Source organism: Cyclopterus lumpus, chromosome 10 (assembly GCF_009769545.1).
Source record: "Cyclopterus lumpus isolate fCycLum1 chromosome 10, fCycLum1.pri, whole genome shotgun sequence".
NCBI classification, from domain to species: Eukaryota; Metazoa; Chordata; class Actinopteri; order Perciformes; family Cyclopteridae; genus Cyclopterus; species Cyclopterus lumpus.
In genome coordinates, this window is record NC_046975.1 from 18,088,108 (window position 1) to 18,112,923 (window position 24,816).

Genomic DNA, 24,816 nt, shown 5'->3' on the forward strand with positions numbered 1-24,816 from the left:
AAAAAATGTAAATTTCCTACCCTGATGGCAGGTATAATACATTATTTCTACCTATAAACATTTGTTCACTAATCACAGCTGAGGAATCAATGACACTCTACTGCATCTCTTTTCGAGAGTGATGCACAGACATCGTTTTCGGTTTTTCTTCCTATTTAAAAACAGATGAGATACTGATCTGATCTTTTGTCTTGATGAAGACTTTAAATTACAAACTGAACTTATTTTCCCCCAAAGGATGCATCTCTTCTCACCATTATCTTATTGTTGCATGGAGGATTACTGTCCTCTTACCCGGTTTCACACCATGTTTGATATTCAGTTTACAATGATAGCAATTCTTATCATTTGAGTCTTTTTAACGAGAACAATTTTGGCACGCTTTCATTATTTGATTTAAAACTATTAAAAAGATTAATCGATTATCACAATAGTTTTTCATTCATTTCATTTTTTCATTGTGTTTCTGTCCGTTGGCGACTGGTTTTAGCTCTAGTTGTACTCCTTCGCCAACAAACATCATTGTACAAACTTGCTTATTTACACTTATATTAACCCCTAATACAGCAATTTATTTCCCTAATTTCAGCTTTGTTCACCAAGCTAAATGAGTAGCTTTACGAGAGTGGCAAGAACACATATTGCTTTTACTCCAATGGCGGAGAGCGTAGACAGGCACATTTCTGTCATCATCAATTGTGTCATTGATCACGAAACGTAATGGAGGCTTTTAAGACCACATTCAAGACTCTAGCAAAGGGTGACCTCCACAGAGTCATGGTGCATTGAATGAATAATGGTCTGGTGCTTTCTCGAGTAAAGCTTTCAGAATGGAGGTCATTGCAGTTATTTCAATGGTTCATATTTTCTCTAATGGCAGTATGGTTGACTAGAGCCATGAGCGATAGCTGCAGGAGGAGAACATCTGATACAGAGTGAAGCCGTCTTCCCATCGGCTTGAAATAAGAATACCACAGCGAAGACTTTTTTCAATTCACACTGCACATTCACAGCCAGTGATAACTGCTGACCACCAGCATTACGGCTTCGAGAGTGAGCAAAGCCAAACCACGACTCTCTTGCTCAGGCATCTCTGTCCATGTATTGACTGACTGGTATGATTTCTATTTTTAAAGCCACTCAAACTTACTTTATATCTCTGAAAAGGGATTTCACAGATTTCTTCTTGCAATCATATCAGATCACAAGACACATAGATCTATTGTAAAAAAAAACAACACAAATGTAGACTTCTAGAAAGTAGGGCTGCAACTGACAATTATTTTCAGAATAAACCATGTGGTTTGTCCAACCAACAGCTAAAAACCTCGACCAACCACTTTAGAAAGCAGACATTTGCCTTAAAGTCAAACAAGACCCAATGTAAAATAGTTGGGTGTATAGACATAGTGAAAGAGAAAGGAGTGTAAAGTTGTAACAAACCTCAGCTTCCCTCCCAATGGTTTTGACAAATGGCTCAAACGGTGTTCAGGTACCTTACAACAAACGTAGGAATTTCACAACCCTAATCATGTGGTGTGCCGACTTTAGATTAAACCCATTAGCCCTTCTTATACAGTACAAACACCTGAGGGTGAAGTCAGGCCGAGCAGGAGGACGCCAAAAGGCTGTTAACAAATTCACCGCTGTGTTGATACAAACGCCATCGTGCTGGTATACCCTGCGGCCTCACCGATATATAAGAAATTATACATCAAAAAGCAAAGACGTGTTCATACAGTCTGTGAAACTGCAAACCATACGCATTTCTCATTGGATCCATTTAATTAGCATGTATATTGAAAGTGCTGCTGTGATGAATACGAAATCATTCAATACATCTCATCAATATGCTCCACATGAGTAGTGTCCTTATAATTCTTTTTTCACTAATGACAGTCTAGATTTCCATCGCTACCGTGTCACTATTGACTTCTTCATTATTCTACTTTATGTCCAAATGCATCACTGTAGGCTGCGTTAATTAGGTTGTCCATTTCCAACAGAGAATTTAAGCTCCGTTTCCAAGAGTACATCGCAAGTCAATTCCCCGTGTGCACCAACCTGTGTGCACGGCGTACAAAGTGTAACCGGGTGAAGACGATCTTATGAAGTTGAAACACTGTCATCTTGTTCTTCCACCCACGAGTGAGGACGATATCCTCTCAGACAACAACTAGGAGGAGGGATGGAGGGAAGGCGGGAGGTACTGAGTACAAGACAGACCCAAGCAGCAGCCGGATCCAGAACTGTGCAAGTCCTTGTTAGATAAAAGGCTTGTTCAGCATTTAATGAGACTATGGAGCCATGGAGGCTCAGTGGGAGGAACATGCAGAATCGTAGCAGCAATAAATTGACTTTCTTCTGATCTATCAAGCCTCTCAAACTGCAAACTAAAGGTACTTGTCTGATGTAAGTTTGAATTCGTCTTGGCAGCTGCTGCCAAAGAGCAGTGAAATTGGTGCCCTTTAGAAAATGGCATTGAGTTAAAAAAAAAAAGAAAAGGTATGTCTATTAATAAAGTCCGGTCAGGACTACTGAAGTAAAAAAGAAGAAATGGAAAATAAAAAGAGATTTGAAAAATGTAATGCAACTTTTGCATATATATCTACATTATAAAATAGAACTGAAGCGATTAATTAGATAGTCAAATGATCCAATTATGTTGGAAATTGCTATTTAAAGCAAATATGCACAAAACCTCATTGGTCACACCTTCCTAAATGTGAATATTTGCAGCTTGTTTAGTCATCCATGATTCTGGACAGTTTGTCTGACAAAAGATGATGTTTGAAGCTCTTTTCCACTATTTTCTGACATTGTATAAATGACAAAATACTCAGCAGATTAATGAATAATCATTAGTCGCAGCATTAAAAGTGTAAAACTAGCACAATTTGTATTTAACAAGATAAAAGCAATGCATTGTTTTCAAGTCTTCTAATGTGATTGAAATGCGGTTTTATTCTTCTCTTTTACACCTGTAAATTACTTTTTAAAAGCAATAGTATTGAAATCTCAAAACCACATGTGACTGCTGCAAAGTCATAAAAACGGAGTGTCATTTTCTAAATATGACAGATGGGAGACTGGAGGAGGGATCGTTCAGTGAGCAGCCGATTGATCGAGGAGGGTGAGGCCTCAGGTTGGCTTGCGCCATTAAAACACAACTAACACTGAAGGAATTAAAGCATTGCTTTACAGAACATGTTACTGGTAAAATAATAATATTCCAAAAAGTAATATGAATTTCACATATTCTACTTCAGTACACACACACACACACACACTACAGTTTGCGCATACACTTGATTTTTAGTGACTTCTTTTGAAGTACATTGCATTTCCCTTGACAAGAAATGTGATGGAGCCTATAAATAAGGTTTTGCTTGTGTTTCTTCAGAAGGAGTCAGAGATCATGGTGAGCTACAGTGCGGCTGTCTCATGACATTTATTTTATCTTGCTCAAACATAATAAAAAAATTATTGTATGCTCTCTCTGATGTCTTATGTTGTGTAAACTGGGATGGGTTTCTAATAGACGGCTCCGGTGAGGAGACTCTGGCATTAACCAACAATCCCTTGGGTTGTATATAAGCTGGTGCCATCATACATTAATTATGGCTGGGTGGCACCCTTTGAGTATCGTTTACCAGGCCTCCTGATGCCAAATGACACACATGAATGGAGTAAAAAATATCACTGGGGTTTTCCTCTCAAAAGAGTTCTGGGGAAAAGATACCTTAGATACACCCAAAGTCAAGTGACGGAATATGATAAAGCCAGAAGCAGAGGATATGGATTTTTACACTTCCTGAAATGGCAACAGCCCTAACATGTTTACACGCCCCCTTACACCCCACTGTTCGGTTTGAGATTTTTTTAAAAAAGCGTGAATCCAAGCGTCTGACAAAGATGTACGCGTTACTTCTCCCAACTGTAACCAAAACCGGTGAGCGGTCTGAGGAAGGAGTCGCTCTCTGCATCTTTTTTTTCAACACATTTTCAACACATACGATCCCACAGGAGGCGCAGCGAGCTGTTGTCGCATCCGTTTTGATCCGCGTGGCTGAGAGGGCGTCGATCTGCCCGCGGTTTGCGGGAGACGCACGAGTAAGACGATATGACTTTTGTCTCGCACTTAGCTCGGAAAAAGTGTTCCTGTGACGGGAGCTTTGGGATATTTGTAAGGGAATGCCAGCTAATCCGTTTTTATTGAGTTATTCTTCTTCCCAGCTTCAGATCCATTACCACCAGCATGGGCTGGGACCGGGCTGACCCTGATTTGCATGGAGCCTGGGAAAATCAAGATGGATTGTAATCAGATTTGCAATCTGGCCAACAGAGACTAATATATAACGAGGCGTAATTGAAGTGTGATTACATTTACAAAAGTGTAAATGGGGCCTTTATTGATCGATAGAAAATTACTATTTTTTATAGTGAATTCATAAGTTTTAAGTCATTTAAGCAAGACTTTTGATTTCAGCTCATCCAACTGTATGATAGAATAATTAATATTGTTAGGGTTTGGTGTGATGGTTGGTATAACAGGAGGATACTCCTGGTTCAACTACACTGGGAAATTAATAACAAGCATTTTATAGACAAAATACCCATGTGGCTGGTGCTATTCCTTGAAATAGAAGGGAAGGTGGCAGGATGATGATGAAGAAGAGGAGCAGAGGCAGAGAAGATGTTCAGCACATTGGTTTGGATAGAGCGCTAATGGGAGGCAGAGAGAGGCAGCTGGTGTGGATCAGTTAACCCGGCTGGAGGCTGAGAGGGAGGCCAGCAGGACAGAGGAGGGAAGGGGTGGATGGAGGCAGAGGTGTTGATGGAAGAGAAGAAGGGCTGCGGGGTCTCTGTGATGAACATGCCGCTGTAAGCGTAGCGCTGGGTAAAAACAGGGAGATTCCTACGGCTTCTCACTGTGGTAACTGATGAGAGGGAGCACAGACGAAACAAAGGGAAAATTAAAAGCAAAATAGGAGTTAGCCATCCAAAGGTGTTTTCCATCGTTAGGGCCCCTTCTTCTTCCCCGAATAACTGAGTTAAATATATAAAGAAAACAGACAGAACAACATGCACATCTCAAATTCTAGTAGAGGGATGAAGTACTATAATGCGGGCCCAACATTCTCCTTGTACAATTTATACGAGTTCAAAAGCACCAGAGTTTAGATGAAAACTAATTTAGTTTCATTTATAGTCTGGAAACAAATCTCGCCCACCTAGACAATATAAATAATTCATCAGGTAATCCAAGAGAGCGGTTGCTCTTTGGCGTTTTGGGGCTGAAGTGCAGAAATCTGACAGTCGCTGGTTGCTTCAGGAAATTCACTGTAGATAAAACCTCTCAACAGCCTTTACATTCGTAATTGGACCCTCTGCGCTTTTGGCCATCTTTCTCAGTCAGACAACATGCCCTCAATAAGAGGAAATGAGGGGATTTCTTTAAATAGAATGAGGAGGGGGTCGGATAGTCGAGATAGAGAGGGGAGGGGGGGGGGGGACCAATAGTTCAACCCCAAATTAAATTAATGTAAGAGTAGTGTCAAAATCTCACATTTGAGAAACAGGCTCATCGAATATTAAATGAATATGAAAAATAGTTGACAATCAGATTTCTTTCAATCAACTAAATCTACAGCAGTGAAATCTTGATTTAAAGTGGATTTTCTGACACTGACCAAAACAAACACATTTTCCACCCGTTATTGGCAAAGTACACACTGTATTCTTAATAAACACTTACTAATTCAAATCAGATTTAAAGCAAACAATAATCTTAGAAGATACTTTTTGTTTCGGGGCAGTTAATACAACACTGCTAGTTTCTAAAACTCTAGTCTGCAGGCCATGTCCATATTAGAAATCAATAAAGCAAAGTTGAAGGTAATAACCAAAAAAAGATCAGAAAATATGAACGAGAAACACACAAGTAGAAGACAACTTATACAGTATGGCCTGTGTTTTCTGTCCCTGAGGCTGAAGGATGAAGACAAAAAGTAATCTCAGGGTTAATTGTTTATCCCCCTACACTGTTGCAGGGTGGAGGTCATAATAGAAGGGAGGCCACGTGCAGCACAACACCGCCCTGTTGGCTTTGATCAGGCAGAAAACAAGCCAGGTTTGTGCATTAGATTCTTTTCAGAGCTTTAGCGTGAGTCTGCAGACAGAGCAGAGCCGAGCGCCTTCCGGCACCATGAATTATTTAGATCTCATGTGTTCTGGCTTTGCCAGATGGCACTAAATCCCTGACCACTGCAGCGTGCAGAGGAGTGACAGGGAGCAAGGGGGCACAATTAAAAACGATGGCGGTGAGAAACGGGGAAAAGGAATAAAAACATGGACCCCGATCCAATTCCACTGTTCGGTGATGATCAGTAGAGCGAGTGGAGGACGAGGCTTGAGATCTCCACCTGGTATGAAAGTGACGATATTAAGGGAACAACAACACTACCAATGACACATCTGCTTTACGTCATAGTAGAGCTGAAACAACAGAATTATCTGCAATGTTATAGATCAATAATCAATCATTTATATCATATTAACATTTGCTGGTGTTCGTAGCCTTTTATTAAATCTCAAACTGAATATCCCTGGGACAGTTGGTGGGACAAAACCCCCAAATTATGAAGGCGTTTTCACATTTTATAGACTAAATGATTAATTAATGGCAGAAATTATACTTATGAGACACCTCCCTACTGTATAGTATATTGCACTTTTCTAAAAATGCTCGATATGCCCATGGAGGCACATGTTGCTCACACAGACATGCGAGGCAATGTGTCGTCCTTATCTCTCCCACAGCAGCGGTGGAGACAAGTGGACTGTTATGTTCCGAGTGAAGCAGAGGAACCCCAGATGAACAAAGAGAGGCGGGTCCCTTCACAGCGTGGCGTGCACATTTCAATCATTCTCTCCAGCAGTTAAAACATATATATACGGTCCAGACGTACGTACAGCCGCTCCTTACTGGCTGAATGCTCGTGACCTTTACACTGCTCTGCGTGCCGACACACATCCTGTTTGTGAGCTGGTGAGGTCATTTTTAACTTCAGACCTGTGGCCCATCCGTCAGCATCACTCTAAATCCTCTGTGGGGCCTCAGCGTCACAAAGACTGACATCCAGCTGTCGGTCTCCCCACACGCACACACACGCACGCATGCACACACCCCCCCCCCCCCGGGACCCCCATATATCTAAATGGACTGTCATCTCTGGCAGCTTAAGTATCCCATTACATTATTTACCTTCCAATAGCTCTTTGCCTGCCAGTGGTGGGTCAATGACATCGTATTACAGTTTTTATGCTCAAATCCATTACTTCCCCTCCAAAAAAGAAGTACTGGTGCATGAAGTATTGGAAACTATTATGCAAAACCTTCTCAAAAAAGGAAACCACATTCAGTGTGCTGAAGTGCAGTTTTCTTTCTGGGGTGTTGGTCCGCCACGTGGGAAATGCCAGTCAGACTGAAAACCGTTTATCATGAGGAAGAAATATAGGGCGTGGACTGAACATGGGTGACCTTGTACTGACAAATGGTTTCAGAATCTCCAACACAAACCCTGACCAAGGATGAAGTCTGTGAGGATTGCTTTGCTTTACAAAAAGGTCACACCTGTAATGGCTAACAAGCATGTAGAAACAAGGATTTCTTCACAAGCTTTTCGTTACTAGTCAGTAAAGATGGCACTTAATAATTAGTCATTTTAAAATAACGGAGAGTGGAAATATTTTTAGGGCTGAAACTTGCTCTTTTTCCACTTCTTTTCATGTCACGCAGCCAATTAGAATTCCAGAGCTTGTGTGTGGTTTCCCAATTAATTACTTCTGAGGGTTAAAGTGGAAAAAGTCTAGACCGAGGCTGCAGCGGCTCAAGACCAAAAGATCCATTTAAAAACAGACAGAAAAAGGGGACAGCGGACGCACATGAAGTTCTGTTATAACTCATAAACTTTGATTAAAAACAGCTTTAAAAAAAAAAAACTGACAATTTGGCCTCTGATGTAAAAGCAACCTTTTTGATGCTACATGTCATATCGTGATGTTCTGGTTGATGGAGGAATAATGGCGCTTCCCTAACTACACAACATGCATCCTTATTTGTCGTTAAATTACTTTAACCTTTCTGCTCGAGAATCAATAGCATTTTATTCAACACCTCTCTCTTAGCTCCAGCTAAAAGGTTAATGCGCAAGAGATTGAATCGGCGAGTGCGCAATTCTTTTATTCGCTAAAACTACGGCTTTGAACTGGCCCTTTGTGATCAAAGTTCATTAATAGATTTTTATGCAAAGAAAAACATGGGTGGGAGGATTTCTTTAATCCTGGCATTGGAAGCGCTTTCGACGAATCCATACATGTGGCCCTAGGTTGGAAAATACGCCTCAGTCCTGACCAAGGCTCAATATTTGTTTTTCCAGTCAAACAACCTTGTTACAAGGATACTCGAAACCCATTCAGCCAAAGGCCTAACATTCTACTTGAAAGAGCCATTTCATACAAATACATTTATATGTGCTCCTTCACAAACAGGCAGTTTCCAGTGGAAGCAGTCTATATGGTAAACTGCAGAAAATGTTGGTGGTAAGCTTGTCGATCGGTGTAGTCTCCAGAGAATGAATTTTTTTTAACAGAGATACATGTCCTAAAGTGACATGTGTTTTAGCTCAGGCTGGCCTCATCTAGCATTCGTAGCTATGCCAATGAAAAAGGTATGCGCTGCAACGTGCAAGTGTCCCGCAAAATTATTTTGAAGGTTATGCATGTAATCATGAACGAGGAAGGTTTAAAGAACACACACAAGTTTATTCCATTCGTTCCCCGTGTGAAAGGAGAAGTCAATGTTGAGGCGTTTGTCACGTAACTTGTGTAAGTAAAAACACGTCCATAGTTATTTCAACCCAAATGATGTTCTGTTCCTAAACATAACCAGGTCCATTTTGAAAAGACAGTATGCATGTGAGCGGAAACAGACATGCGTTGCACAAGAAATAAGGAGTAAACTTATAAAGATAACATGAGGATACGTTGTTCAGGTAATGAGACCAAATGGCCCAAACGTTGTCGTGGCCCTTTAAGTTTATGTTTATGCTCTCGTTGACCCGAAGTAGACTGAGAAAAGTGTGTGATGTTAGATCAGGAGTGCAGCAGGAACAGCACTGTGGGCAGTGAGTGAAAACATGCCTCATTACCAAAGCTGACATGACCTTTTCTCTCCACAGCTGTGTGGCCAAGGTCGCACATGGATGATGGGATGCATAGTCGTGCTAATGGTTTCACACTATTCTACTGACCGACAGGTGGCAGTGAAACACTAGGATATGCAGCAATGCGCCAACGAAAGTCTGTCTGTCCTTCCCATACCTCCAGAACGTTTATCTGGTCTACTTCACACTTGCTTTGGGGGCATTGCCAGAGACATGCAGTGTTGAAGTGTTGCCAGATGGTGGCAGTATAAAAAAAAATTTAAAAAAAACTCTACTACAAATATCTCAGAGCAGTTCATCTGATCTACTTCACACCTGGCTGGTGTGTTGCTATGGACCTAAGGACACGCAGGGACTAAAGTGGTGCACACAAATATCAGTAATCTTTGGGATAGCACTCTGTGCAGCAGCGAGGGGCGGGGTTTCTAAGTCAAGCATGTCGTCTGCAGCAATGACAGTATTTCCAGCATCCAGCAGCTAAAGTGGACAACAATATAATGCTACGGTACAATATAATGCTACGGTACAACATAATGCTACTTTTAATTATGTTGCGTCTCTACTTCGCCTCGCAATTTGCACTGAACTGCTTTGGAAATGAAGATTATTATTAGTAACACATTAACATACCAGGCGTGAGATGATGAATTCCAGCTTATGCGGCTGCTAGTAAACTGACATTCATATTCATTGTAAGAGGGGAAATCCTGCTCCACTATAAAATGAGCAGCATTTTTTAAAAATCCCATTCTCTTCACCACCTGCAGCTTAAACACAGCAGGACTTGAGGGGAGAGAGCCATCTCTGGCTGTGTTGTTAAACAGATTTTAAAAAAAGTCCTTGCAGTGTGCTTGCTGCCTCAAGGCACCATTTATTATGGATCGTTAAAAAGACACGTACACACATTCATACAGTGGGTGCACATGAACTAAAAAAGATAAAGAGAAAAGACAGTGGCCAAGTGCGGATCGTCTCCAACTTTAGTGAAAAAAACTAAATACAAATAGCAGCGTTAGATACAGAAAGTATGATAAAAACTATTCAGTGACTCATTTCTACTGTGTTCTTACAGGGTCCAACACACAGAAGTATAACACTTTTTGCTTCGTCTCATAAAGGAGTCAAAACAAACTGAAATGGCCAACAGAGTGGGAATGATTTCCAATTAAATGGATTTCTGTAGTGCCGTTTCATACTCGACTAGATAGAAACATCGTGGTAGTCACACCGAGTCGAAGGGTAGCGAGTGGACTTCAAACGTGTGCCGGAACTTTACATGACTTGACTTTTTCTATCGGGCTGCTGGATGTTTGGTCTTGGTGAGGAGGTTGAAAGTTTATTAGAAAAGAATGACTTGGATTCCTCATTGGCCACATCTGCTTGTTTTCTTCTTCACTAATTATTGACATGGAATGCAGCTGTGTAATGTTTAAGAAATGTGTTTGTGTTGCTATTGATGTTTGCAGACACCCATGATGGATTATCAAGTGTAACGGCAATCGTAATGAGAGAAATCTATTAAGTAGGGTCCTTTCAACAAGCCTCCATCAACAGGCCTGCTAATGGAGTTGGAGATTTATCACAGAGCTGACCGACACCGGAGACTGGCCGTCGTTTCACATCTCTAGCTGACCTTTATCATTCAGCGGATTCAAGCTATCGAGCAGCAATAACAACGCGTTCACTTGCTCTTCAGTCACCGGCCTGCAGTCCACTTTCCGCAGCAACACGTGTTTAAACATGTAAGCCAGGGGTATTCAACTAAAATTCAGCGAGGTCCAATTAGAGATGTCCTCATGCAAAGCTCCGCGACATCACAATAATGTCATTTTCGCTCTATGATTTTGTTGCTCTGCTTCCAGTTTAGCTTGTTAAAAGGAGAGCTTTTATCCAATCAGATGTCACCTCTATGTCTCTATGTAAGAAGAGAGGCCCGAGGCCCTCTAGGTAGCATTTGCAGATTAAAGTACATGGGGGACGTTATCGTTGATTGTCATAGTCTTCAACCAATCAGATCTTTAGTTTGACATGCTGGCGTATTCATATCTCTATCCACTTTCAAAGCCGCACTTAAAACCCATTAATTTAAATCTGCATTTAGGCTGTGATACTTGTGAAAAAGTAATCTTTTTTTTTTTTGTCTTTACCATGTAAAGTGCCTTGAGTACCTTTTAAGGCGCTATACAAATAAAAAGGATTATTATTATTATCATGATTATCCTCTTTGAAGAATGTCAACAGACTGTATGGCCCTTTGTTTAATAAGTAATGCAATTGTAACCTTTGTATTTGCTCTATACACAAGACTGGTAGAGGAGAGGTCAGGGGTCACCAAACAATTAGGAGTCATCCTCTAAAAAAGGTTTAAAAAAAACACAACTGTTTTAAGTCAATGTTTTTCCATTAATGCATTTCTAAAACAATACATGAAATATGAAACGTCAAAAAAATAAATGCACTTTATTTTCCTGTCGTTTTTTTGTTGCATGACTCTTTGATTGAGCAGTTAATTCTGCGACAGAAAAGGTTGCGGGAGCTATTGGCAATCTCGCCTCAGCTGCTGCACGCCGGACGGTGGCTGAACTTCCGACATCCCATAAACGAGCGGGCGGGACTCGGTAAATCTCTTCTTTTCACCCCGGCGAACCGCCACCTTATCGCGGTGGAGGAGTTTGAGTGGCTCGGTGACCCTGAGCCCAGACTAAGAGCGGTTCAAACACACAAATAACATCACCATGTTGTTTACAACAAGTGTGGAGAAGTGTGGTTTTAATGTTATTATTTGTATCTGATCAATATCAGTCCGTACTCAGATGTCGTGTGAACAATAGACATTTAAGAGTCCCCACATTCCTGTCCACGTTTCTCTTTGTGGAGGAACAAGTGAAATCACTTCTCTCCTGTCGGTCCCGTGTGTGCGCGTGTGTGTGTGTGTGTGTGTGTGTGAATATGGCACTCGAGTCGATGGCGGGGCTTAACAGAATACACGTGTGATTGGCCGAGAAGGATCACGTGAGATGACTTACAATGCGTGTAATTGGTCGGTGTGTTTCCTGGACCGGAGAACGAGAGCCGGAAAGGCGAGAAAAGCTGCGCCGGGGAAAGAGAAGCGATCCATGAAAATGTGATACACTCAATTATCGGTCGAGGGTCCAGAGACAACGGCGTCTGGGTCCGGACCCGGATCGCCTGTTAGTGACCACTGATGTAAACTATAAACCCGTTTTCCTATTAACGGGGTACGGGAGGAAAGAGCCATGCTTTCTCGGGCCTAGAGTTCTCATGGAGAAAGCCCATTTCTAGGCCATTCGTGTGCAATACCAGTGTTTTAATCCGCTTTCTGCATTTGCATGACAAAGACCCGAGAAAGGAAATGTATCGTTCTATCGAAACGATTCATCATGAAACATAACGGAGCATCTTTTCCCCTCAGACTCAAACTGACAAGCAGCCCCTGGAACTACAAACTATTCGCTTCCCACCGCTGAATTTCACTCTTGTTGAATTCCGACGCATTGACACAGCACAGAAACACTCAAACAATAGGAAGTCGTGAATTGTACTCTAATAACTTGAGAGAAATCTGTACTGACCTGCTGCATCTTCATGTACAAGTTAACAGTACTTATAGTGCATGAAAAACATGTCGTCTGGTTTCCTTCAGAAGCTTTTAAAAAAAGAAAAGAAATGTATCCGAGTAACCTGCGCACATGTTAATGTACACGGCTCACAGCACGAAGAGGACGTACCAGGTTAGATACTTCTAATGTTCATCTACTGCACTCAGTTCTTTGACCACCAATGTGGAGGCAGGTCAAGACAATCAGTTGGAGACTGGACTGATGTGTTGTTGGTTTTTTCCTCAAGCTAATACTAATACCCAATCATTTCATAACGCGATGCAACAGGTGGTTGGAGGGGAAGCCGGATGAAGGGACAAAGGTTTTGTTGTGACATTTCATCACAGGTGCATTTACAAATATATAAGCAATCTAAACAGCACCATTGCAATTCCAGAAGAAGTCATTTCAACTTCCTGCATTATTTAATATTAGAAGCAACGAGTTCTCCTCGTCACCACAGCGGATAAAAATAACTTAGAATGACCGAGATAGGGAAAGCTTTTATCTTGAGGCTTTTATCAGTGCACACGTTTAGACAGTGCGCCGCTTTGAATGTTGTGTAAGCGTCACAATGGAAGAGCACATTAAATAATATCAGAAAATGGCCTGCATATTTGTACTAGACCGTGTGATTGCGCATACCAGTAATGATATTGTGACTGTAGCACAAAAGGAAGAGTGAGAACTCATTGCTCATATTTAAATTAGAATCCCAACACAGACCACCGGTTCACAGATTGTATCTACATGCACGATGTTGCAGGGTTCTGAGAAGCTGCATTAATATGTGGTCCGGATCATTTGTGAATTCCAATGGGGTTGCAGCGGCCTGAAAACTTTCAATGCTGCAGTTTTGAAACATTAACCCCGAAGCGAGAAATGATTTTTCTTAAAATTTCACATCATCTCCATTGAAAGCGTAAAAAAACTGTTTTATTTACAGACAAACTTAAAAAGTCACACATGGCGTGTAAATAAATCTATCACTTTGGACACGCACTGGTTATTTGCGTGACAATCTTCCGTGACACATTATCCAATCGTAGATTGACATGAAATTAAAGTGAAAACTTGAAAACTCGGCCAAATGAAGATGTGAAAGAAAGATGAAAGGTTGATGAGCGCCGTGTTAACGTGGAGTGGTAATCCAGTCCAATTAGCGATTCCAAGAAAGCGGAGAACACGGAACACCTTTCCGTCTTAAGGGCCCTCTTCTTTCAATTACTTACAAAGCAATTAATTGCTCAGGACTTCTTTCATTATTTAATGAAAAAACCGTCTTTGATTAGATGCATTGCAAGCCGCCAACTCAAATTACGGTTTCATTATAGCACACTTTGTAACGCACGTGAACACACACACACACACGTGCACAGACAATTCTCTCAGCGCATCTGTTTGTGTGACAGGTGTGTGTGTGTGTGTGTGTGTGACAGGTGTGACAGGTGTGTGTGTGAGAAAGCTGGAGGCATGTTTGCAGCTTTGATTGGCCAGTGGTGTTGGCACGGTAACAGACAGTCAGGCACACAATCTCAGCGCAGTAGTTTCCTGCCGCAGCTGCCTGACCTCCAAAAAAAAGGGCAGACAACCAGAGCCTCAGGACATGGCGAGCTAATCGAAAACAACAAAGACTGAGCTCAGCCACTTTCCTCCATACCGCCACCAAATGACAGGATTATGCAACACTTCCCATCGCAGCTATTTGATGTTGGTGGAGGAACATTTCAAGGTATATTTAAAAAAAAAAAAATCTAGCTGTTGTATCAAAGCTTTTCTGAATGAAGGGAGGCATTCTCTGTTGAGCGTTACGGGCAGTTGCATTTAAAATTCGACATGGCTGAGGGCAAAAAAAACGTTGACGATTTGACACCACAGAGTCAACCTGCATCTGTGACAGAGCAATGCTTGTGAGGTAGTTGTCGCCAGTACCTGGAGGCAGGCTGGCCCTCTTCCTCTTCTTGCTATTCTCGACTGTGCTGTCCAGAGGAGGACACTCCGTCACCAGAGGCCCACTGGAGCCGCTGAACAGCAGGGGGTCGTTGTTGCCGGTCGGATCAAAGGGCAGAGAGTTGAGTCCTGGAAAGACACGAACAACGCAGAGAGACACATTACCGTAAATGAAGAGATGGCTGCAGACCAAAACGGGAAACACTGTGAAACATGAAAAGGAGGAAGCGACATGAGGTTTCCAGCGCTGCCGTGGTTTCCATCTCCAAACCCGGTGGGGTTCATTCAGACACACATCACTGAAGACCTCATAAAAAAAAACACCTCAAAGTCAAAGCTGCGCTGGTATAACCATAACAAGGTATGGTCAGGGATCAATTCAATCAAATTCAATAGATTAGAATTCTTATATATTAAATTCTATAACACTTACATTTGTGATGATTGTTTTCTAATATAATTCTCTACAGAACGACGGAAAATCGAGAAGAAACAATTGGTTGATTAATTGATTACTCGCTTGACAGAAACCCCCAAAAATATATAGACCACTATGATAGTCGATTGTTCATTTGAGCAAAAATTCAGTAAAAGTGATTGTTTTAGCTTCTCAAACGTGAGAATTTGCAATATATTTCTTTGTATTAATTGACAACTGACTATAATATCCTTTAGTTTTAGGACCGTTAGTGGGAGAAAAGCAGCATTTGGAGACGTTATCTTGGGCTTTTGGAAGAGACAGTGGCCATTCGTCAGTATCTTCTGATGTTTTAAAGCCCACATTCATCGAATAAGCGTGAGATTAATCCATAAAGAAAACAATCATTTGTCGCAGCCTTTATATACGAGTTAAAGTGTTGTCAAATTCTGCGATAGGATTTATTTTTCTGCACCAGAATATTTGAGAGCTGATCCCAGACACAGACGAGGCCCAATGGTGCACTAGTTGGCTGAACCCTGAATTAATATTGTGTGTGTGCACACAGACGCAGATCAAAGTCAACTTTAAAAAGAGCCAAACGTATCAAAAATATTGTCCACATACCAGTAAGAATCAATATCTAAGTCATGTATATCCGCGGTAAGAATATAATACAGATACAGATCAGCACTTCCACAAAAACAGCATCACATTCTAATTTGAACAGGATGTAAATGTGGTTCTACAATGTAAAAGCTGCATAATGAGGCCGATCTATCAGCCAGTTCAGTGGAGGAAGGAAAGCTTTCCTTTAGCATTGTGCTCACTGCTTTCCCACAACAACAGAATCATCAGTCATATCATGAATACCCGACAAAAACAGCACTTGCATCCATAAGTAATGAAAACAAAAACAATGTCGAGTTTGCTCCCAAGTCCTAATAAATGATAAACAACTTAACGTGATGTATCAGCTAGTTTCCACTCTTTAAGAGTTGTGTATTTGTTTATAATTCAGAGCAGGGTCCTGGGGAGACTCGGTCTACAGTCATGAAAAATTCATGACGCTTCTTTGTGCGCAGATTTGATTTTTTCCCTCTATTGCACAACAGATCAGAAGCCCCACATTAATGTGGCTCCATCAGCGGTCAAGAGGACCCTTATCAGTTATGATCAAATCCAGACAGCGCCCCGAGTGTGAGCATATTTATAAAGCACGTTAATTGTGGTCTTTGTTTTATGAAATCCCCGTTACGACGTGAAGACGCTTTGGAGAATACTTCAATTAAGGTGTGTTTTGGTGCATTGTCATGGCTTTGAAAAAGCAGAGTACAAAAGCGGAAATAATTACAGTTCTCCAATATTTCAGTCTAATCTGTGACAGAACTTTATGGAAATACTAAGGAGCTGTAATTCAAATACTGATGTTGGTACAAACTCACTCTTCTGCTACATGTAGGCAGGAGGGACTGTGCATTTGCTGCAGTCAAAATAGATCTTCTGACAGAGCACACACACACACACACACAAAGTCAATCTCTACTCAGCATCCATCTGTCACACTTCTTTAACGATGAACGGCAATGGTGTGGAGAGTGAAATTAATCCATTACTCTGCCAATGTTAACTCTGTCACCAATACACCGTTTATAAGAGACAGCCTTTCAGTCGATGGCGTGATAGCTGATGTGGGAAAAAAAAAAAAAGGCCAAGAGAAACCATGAAAAGAGTGAAACCGTGCTGAACAGCTGACGGGGAAACACCACACAGCTAAAGCAGTGACTGCATCGGGATCGAGGAGAGAAGCTACTCTTGCTCGTAGTGCCGGCCGGGTTTCACGACCCCTTCTCCTAAAAGAGACTCATCAGGAGGAATCTCCAAATGTGGTATAAAATTTTTTTTTTAAAAGTTACTGGTACACAGGAATGAATCAGAAAGGAGGAAATGTGTTGCGCTCAGATGTTTGATGTAAAACCGATGCAGAGCTGCTGAATGACTGCATCCAGTACATTGTGTGTGCGTTTCGGTTGCTTATCTCGCCCTCGAGTGATAGCGTTACTACAGGAAAGCTCCGAGGCAGAATTGAAGAAAAAGCATTGTACAGATTCGGCCTCAATGAAACAGCTGTTGGCTGTGAGTCGTCGTTTTATGTTATCTTGGAACAGTTGACGGTGTTCAGAAACCAGTTATCGCTGAAAGTTATGTGTGAAATGTGTGTTTAAAAAGGGAAGGTTGGGCGACACGAGGACCGGAGTCTCTTTCTGTGCGCGCATGTATATTAAGAACGTCTCTGCTAGGTCACCGACCCTTTCTGCTGGGCTACTCCTTTGTCTGCAAGCTGATGGATGATGTGTTTAATTTTCAACATCTGGCCAGAAGGAAGAGTGATGTCAGTGAATAGCGCTCCCCGGGGGAGGGGGCGAGGAATAAATACACCGTGAGGTATATTGGACAGAAGGGCTGCAGAGTGAATAAAGGAAATGAAGATGGCGAACTAACAGACAAACTTTATGCTCCGTGGCATCTGGATGAGAGATACAAGAAATTAAAGTGTAACCTGTATCATGGATGCATTAACAACGCACGCACCATTAAAGGAAAAGACACGACCATTAGAATATGCAATGAAACTCAGTAGGTCATTAAAAAAAAACATTTAACTGCCTTGGATGTGGAACCAAATTGTGCATCTACACCATAGAGAATGTGGAGAACTGTGTGCTGAATACAATGTCCTCATAATATAAGTAATATACACTATAACAGGGAGACTAATCTAACAAAAAGGGTCTTATACAAATCCCACGGTGATGCAATGGACATCTCAAATACATAAGCCTGGCAAAAGACACACCCATTTCTGGCCATGGGGGTATACTCAAGTTTCCTTCGACACGGAGTCATGAAATATGAGAGGTTTGAGAGTAATTATAGAAAGACTGACTTCATAATTTCCTTTCTAATAAAGGATTTCAAAGCACACTAGTATCAGTAAGGGATCGCACCTGTGATCTTTCTGGACAGATCACATCATTCACCGTCGCTGCACTTTGCTGCAATGACTCTCCTGGTAGCATGTTTGTATAATTCTCCTATAGTCCTTAATTTAACCGCTATCAGCTAATACAGTATGAATAATGCAGAGCATTAGGAAATGTGCCTCAGCACAACATTCCAGGTAAGTGCTTAAGTGTGTGGGGGTGGGGACCTAAGTAGTGGACTATTAATCTAAGAGAGCACTGAGAAACAGACAGTACTGCGCAGAGGCCATGTAGCATAGTGCACGTGCATTCATCTGAACAAGGCAAAGGGCCAGATGGTGGCACACAACATTTACATATCTCCAACCTCAGAGGTAAATTTCCTTCTCCGACTATTTCAATTAATTAGTGAAACACAACAAACTGCCTCTCAGCTCCACTGATTAGTAACTACAAAAAAACAGGCAAAGTGGTTTGCCACATTCCCCCTGCCTATCAGGACAAAATCTGAAGGATTAATGTTTTAACGGCTAAACAGCAACAAAAAAAAACACCTCACTGGGACGTAAGCGTTGTACAAAGTACTCCAGAATGTTCTCTAGCTACGCCTGTTCCCCTCTGTCTTGAAAAATATTTGTTTTAAAAATCCAATGAGAAATAATCACAGATATGTCTTAATAAGCAGTTTAATATTTTAAGTGGAGCAATTTAAGCATATATTTATTTGCACCACTTCATTTACGAGGTCGTGAGCTCACAGTTGGATCTACATGACTGGATTCATGCTATAAAAAGGAGAATGTTTATTCATGATTCACTCAGATTTTTAGAACTGGAATCAGGAATTCTCAGAGCCGTTGTCCCATTGCAAACATGAAGCCAAGGGTTCCTGGTGTTATCGTTTTTTTTTTTTTACGGCTCTTTTCTCTCTAAACTTCAGACCGACAACAGACATCACTGAGAACTGGTCAAAAGAAAAACTGGAGGCAGTCAATCTACTGGGAATATAAAATGAATTTCCTCTGAATGGGACAACTGCGCAGCCTTCTTTGTGAGGATATTATCAAGTGCAATGTTCTTTTGGAAATAATCTGTAATTGGTGTCTCTTTCTGCCTATATTGTTAGGACACATTGTGCAGTTCAACTGATGGCCATCCCAATTTTTTAAAGTCCAAAGTCCAAGTCCGACCAAGACGTTACAATTCGATAAAACAGCTAATCCTCATATTTGAGAGGATGTTGACATTACTGCCTATTTTTGTATGAATCGACAAATAAGCACCAATCGAAATGAAGCCCGCGTTGTTAACATTTCAGTCAGAATGCAGACAATGTGGACGACATGTGGCCGGGGCGAAAAGGGCATCAAGTCTTCTAATAACAGATTTAAAAAAAAAAAAGGAATCTAGAGCGGTCGCATTGTCCGTCACCATTACTTTAGACATGCAGGTCACGAGTCACATTCTGATAACATTCAACATCACGCTGCATCACGATTGCTGCTGGGAGGCAGCTGGCAAGTCTACCAACGGGATCCCAAATTAGCCGTTAGTCACCTGAAAGGTTACTGATGAAAATCACAAGACCTCCATTAAGTCAACACAATGACGATGAGATATTGCTCTATTCATAGCCTGGAACAACAGGACATGGACGATGAGCATGAGCTCCTATATAAGGGAGCAGACTTAAGTTATGAATGCCCCGAGCAGATGTATAAACAAGGTGTCTGACCGATGTGGCTTAGCGATGGATGGCAAAGCATGCCAGGCAGTTGTGGTATCCTCATGCGGCTATTAGCCAAGCTTCTCACTTCCTGTGTATTTATAGCAAAGACAAAAGGGCAGTTAAAACAACAGGCAGCTCATACGAGTGGTAGACACAGAGACATTTTCTGGACAGCTGCACCATCCCAGAGGCTTTGTTCATTTTAACAAAGTAAAATTAATGACAGAGCGTCCCGTTTTCTGACTCTTGTGTTTGAGCTGCATTTCTGCTCTGCTGTCTGCAAACAGGCACAGAGAGCAGAGGAAAGGAGACAGACATTCCTACTCTGAACTTAGTACACAGTTTCTTATCAGACAAAACTATACTTGCCAGCAATAAATAAATAAATATATATATACACACACACACACGCACATCTGCCCTCGGGAGGTGGTACAAGAAGCAGTTGTTAGCTTTCATAGTTACTATGGAGACCTGACAAAGCTGAGACTGAAGTGCTCTTTTGGGTTACCTGTCAGCTCGGTTGTCAACACGAGAGCGGGAGAGGACATCACAGAGACCACGACACTTACACAGGTAGACAATTCATCCACAATACGGCGGGCGTGCTATACAAACACTGAAGGTCATTTCCTGATCTGCAAACACTGGTTGATTGTGGTTGTTCGTTCAGCCGACGTCAAATAGCGGCAAGATCTAATTAAAAAAAAAATGTAATGACTGAATTTATAACTTTATTGCTCACGTTTTCTTATGAACCGCTTTTATGGGTTTTAGTTGCTCAAATTCACAATAGCTGTGACCACTTATGGCCATGCATGCATGCACACACCTCCCACAGGTGTCTTCAAGAAAAGGTTCATGAGTGATGCAAAGGGGCGTGGCTTAGGAAAAGGGGGCAGGGCTAACCCGCACCATACAAACAGGAGTACAGATTTGTCGTACACAAGAGTGTGTACGACAAATTGTGTTGGCCATGATAATTTAATTACAAAAAAAATAATTATTTACCTGCCCATTTCCCAAAGCAGACAACGCTGTGGAACCAGTGCTGGGACGTAATGAAGTGACAAAACCCTTATAACCTTAAAAGGCAGTTTCAAAATGTAAAAAATATCAAATATAGACCAACTGTCCCAATTAATCTGCTATTGCAGTGAGTTATCGCATCCAAATAAATACAGAAGTGAGGCATTTTGCATCTTTAAGTAAATGTCAGAGGCCCCAATCAGGGTTAATATCCGGATGACTACATAGAAAGAATGATGGTCTTACATTTAGGAGTTTGGTAAAGGTTAATCTATTCCCCAATGTTGTGATGACATTTTGAAACAATGCTAGCGTTGGAACATCTCATTGTGCATTTACGAATTTACCCCTACTCTGCATGCGATATAAACACTACCAACACATTGGCATACGAGCTAAGACACACTGCGATACACAGATAATACAAAGCGTTATGAATGTGAAGGAAGAGAGACCAGATTTCATTAGAGTTTGACCGAGTGCACTTCTGCTGTGCTTTTTCATTTCATGACTATTCATATCAGTGACAAGAAAAAAAATAAAAATAAAATCCTCCTCAGACCCCCTCCGTCATTCCTCCGAGCCTCGGAGAATTCACTGAAGGTTAATTTATTTAAATCTCCCATCCACTCATCTCTATTCCGATAAACTCACTAAGAATCTCTCATTTACAGACTAATCCGCTTTCTACTGTTTAAGGCCTGTGCCCTTTCTGCAATGTAGTGAGTGAACGGGTGTGACAACACTGCGGTTGATAAGGTCATGTTAGCTTACACGTGCATGCGCAACACAACGTCTTCAGAGAGCAATGCTTAACGCCGGAGTAATAAGTCTCGGAGGCGCTCGTGACAGGAGGCAATAAAGTGAGAATGCGGGGTCCTCCCAGGAGAACGCCCCTTTTCCACCATGCTCAAGGCCCCAGAAGGTCTAAGCTCGTACCATCTGGCCCCTTCTTTGAAAGACGGGATGCTTCAACGCATGCATTGGCTGGTCAGATCAACATATCAACAATTAGGACGCCGTGGCTCTGTGGGCCTGTCGCTGCATCGGTGTTACAGGATGGCATGCGTTGCGATTTGGCACGGACGCTCCGATGCTAATGACTCTGGGAACGCTCCCTCTTCCCTTAAAATAGTTGGTGAAGCCATTTGCAGTCCGTTAGAAAAAAAACATGCAGCCTATGTCGATGTGTTTTGGTGCTCCAGAGGAATGGCTAATGAGAGGCTCACTGGCTCCAATGCTCATCAACAACGGCAGGCAGGGAGAGCGGGGTGTGTGTGTGTGTGTGTGTGTGTGTGTGAGTGTAGCTGTGAATGGCCATCTCTAAAGCAACACAGTTTGGACATCGACAACCAACTTTACAACTTTGTCCGACCCTTGCCGGGTCAATCCCATCGGAGGTGGGGGGGGGGGGGGAGACGACGACACAGGGCTCACACGAAGTTGTGTCTCTTTGATGTCACTTTGGATGACCAGCTGCTAATTTACAATAAGCAGCTGAGGCAATGCTTACCGACGCGCTCGGTCCTGTGACGGGACACTATTTAAAGCAAAACGAGGGCGCTCCTAATTAAAATGGGATTAGGTGGAAGTGTGGACTGACTGTTCTTTTAGGTCTTCAAAAATGAATATCGCCATCTTTTGTCACCGTCTGCAAGTTCAAAAAAACATCCACTTCATTTTAACGCCGCCTCTCGCTCTCTCCCATCTGTCTTCTCAAACAGACGCTTCCTTTAATTATGCCTGTCTCTTCTTCACTTCAGTGCTTAGCTGCCATCTACATGATCTACATAAAAAAAAAAAAAATCTTATTTGCAGCCTGTTCTGAAATCACAACTGCTCTATAATTTGCTTCAGACCACCTATATGTTATCTCGTGAGGGAGCGGAGTGGTACAGAGGAGATTTATGATGAGCAGCTGCCATCACCGACACAGGCTTTTAAAAGATCCTGCACTTGTCTTCAAGAGTCCAGCTTTGTTTCCACATGCATAACTGCAGCTTTTTGAGCCACTGTACAGACATAACCAATAATATTAATATTGAAACTCAAGGAGAAAGGACAAAATAACATACCAATAAGAGATACAAAACACAAACGGGTCTGTGTTTATTCTTGAATGCAATTTTGTCTTCCTGGACTAAGTATTTGCGTCCTTTCTGTCAAAGTCCGAAGAAAACTCCCCAAAACTAATAGAAAAACTCAAAAAGAGAACCGCCATCTGTTTTCAGACAAGAAAAGACAAATATATTCAATCATTATCTCGACATACGTTACTCATGCCTTCGGGGATTGCGTCACTGCAGTGCCGTATTCTTTTACGGGTGTTCTTTAAGGTTTTCTCACTTTCAATATTAGATTAAAGTCTATCATGCGGGTGCACATACGTTTCTATTAGGCTGCCGTAATTGGTCAGTATTTTTGTAATGACCTTCTCCAGGAGCATTAAGTTTGGTGTCTTTAGTATGTTAAATGGGTAAAAAGTCACTGTTAAAAAAAAAAATAAGAAAACGATAATACATTACAAATAATATTGAAGATTGAGTCCTGCAGCCAGTGTCACATTTCAGCCACATTTGGGTCAATTAAATTCATGGCCTTTCCAAAAAAATGTCCCTCACCCACTGTCGGTGTCACAACTTTACAGACTTCTTTGCAAAGCCCGTTCTACTGTGGTTTTGAAAAGAAAGCCCACACCTTGTCAGAAGACTTCAGAACATCCCGCAGGCTGTGCGTAGTTTCAAGGAGACCAGATAAGAAGTCTTATTCCCTCGTGTGTCAATTAATACTTGTAAAAATTGCTCCTTCGCTGTGTGTATTGTTTGTCTCCTGCGCCACGCTTCCTCTCTGAAATGAGAACGAGTACCAGACAACACAAGTGAGATCTCAGCGCTCTCGATGCATCAGCCCATTTTCAAAACACAAGTCTTTGCCTTTGATGCTATTTCGGCGTGGAGCTCCCGCACAGGTCTGAAGAGAAGGATTACCAGATGGCTACTTGTCATTCTCGGCGAGTAAGAGCTCTGAATTCTGGTCCAGGAAGCCCAAGTCCTCACTGTGAAGTCTGCCGTTGATCACGATCTACACTGTTAACCGGGACACATATGGTGCAATGCTAGAACCCGCTGATTCGCCACAGTGTTGTGAAAATTCTTTGTTTTTAAAAAGGTTTGTCTGTTTACCAGAGCACACTGTTCTTCATAGATCCAGCTTCCTACTGTTGTTTGTCAAAGTAAACCAGATTGATGCATTTTACTATAAAATGTAACAAAATAATAATAATAATAATAATACAAAGACAGGTACCTTTGTCATCTGGTGAAAATTGCATTTCTTTTCATATCGCAAAACATATTGCAATCTCACAGCTTTCTGCAAAAAATCTCAACCGTTAAACTTAAGTCGAAAATAATAAATACTGATTCTCACGGGTAAAATCTGTGGAATATCACTTTAATATTCAACGGGAAATGAAATTAATGTTTCCGTCACTGCATTCGGCAACACTGCGTCAAATTCAACAGTCTCGACTTCTACGTGACAAAAACACGGAAACATTTCCGTGATCACATTTTCACAATCTAGATGAGGATTTGCTATTTGTGGTATTTTCATCCTTTTTAATCATTTGTCTTCGCTGAAGTACAGACATGCTAACATTTGGAACTGCGAGTGCAAAGAAACCATTGTTAGTCACACATGAGTGCTAATGGACCCTATGGCAGAGCATGTCAGCACTCATTGTGCGTCTGTCTTGTCCCTTGTTGTTTTGTCACTGGAAAATGGGAGGCAATATATTTGTGGCAGAGCAGGGTTTTGTTTTTTTGAGCCAGAAGGAATTAGTCAGTGAGGCAAGATA

At 41.6% G+C, this 24,816-nt stretch overlaps 1 protein-coding gene across 3 annotated transcripts in view; it reads right to left on the minus strand.

Annotated features, from left to right (window-relative positions):
- The window catches only part of enox2 (ecto-NOX disulfide-thiol exchanger 2), a 147,523-nt gene that overhangs the window by 64,264 nt on the left and 58,443 nt on the right, over positions 1-24,816 (minus strand). For all 3 annotated transcript variants that reach the window (XM_034543163.1, XM_034543165.1, XM_034543164.1), the window contains one exon: positions 14,780-14,926. In XM_034543163.1, the coding sequence (XP_034399054.1) occupies positions 14,780-14,926 (147 nt within the window). The remainder of the gene's footprint in view (positions 1-14,779; positions 14,927-24,816) is intronic.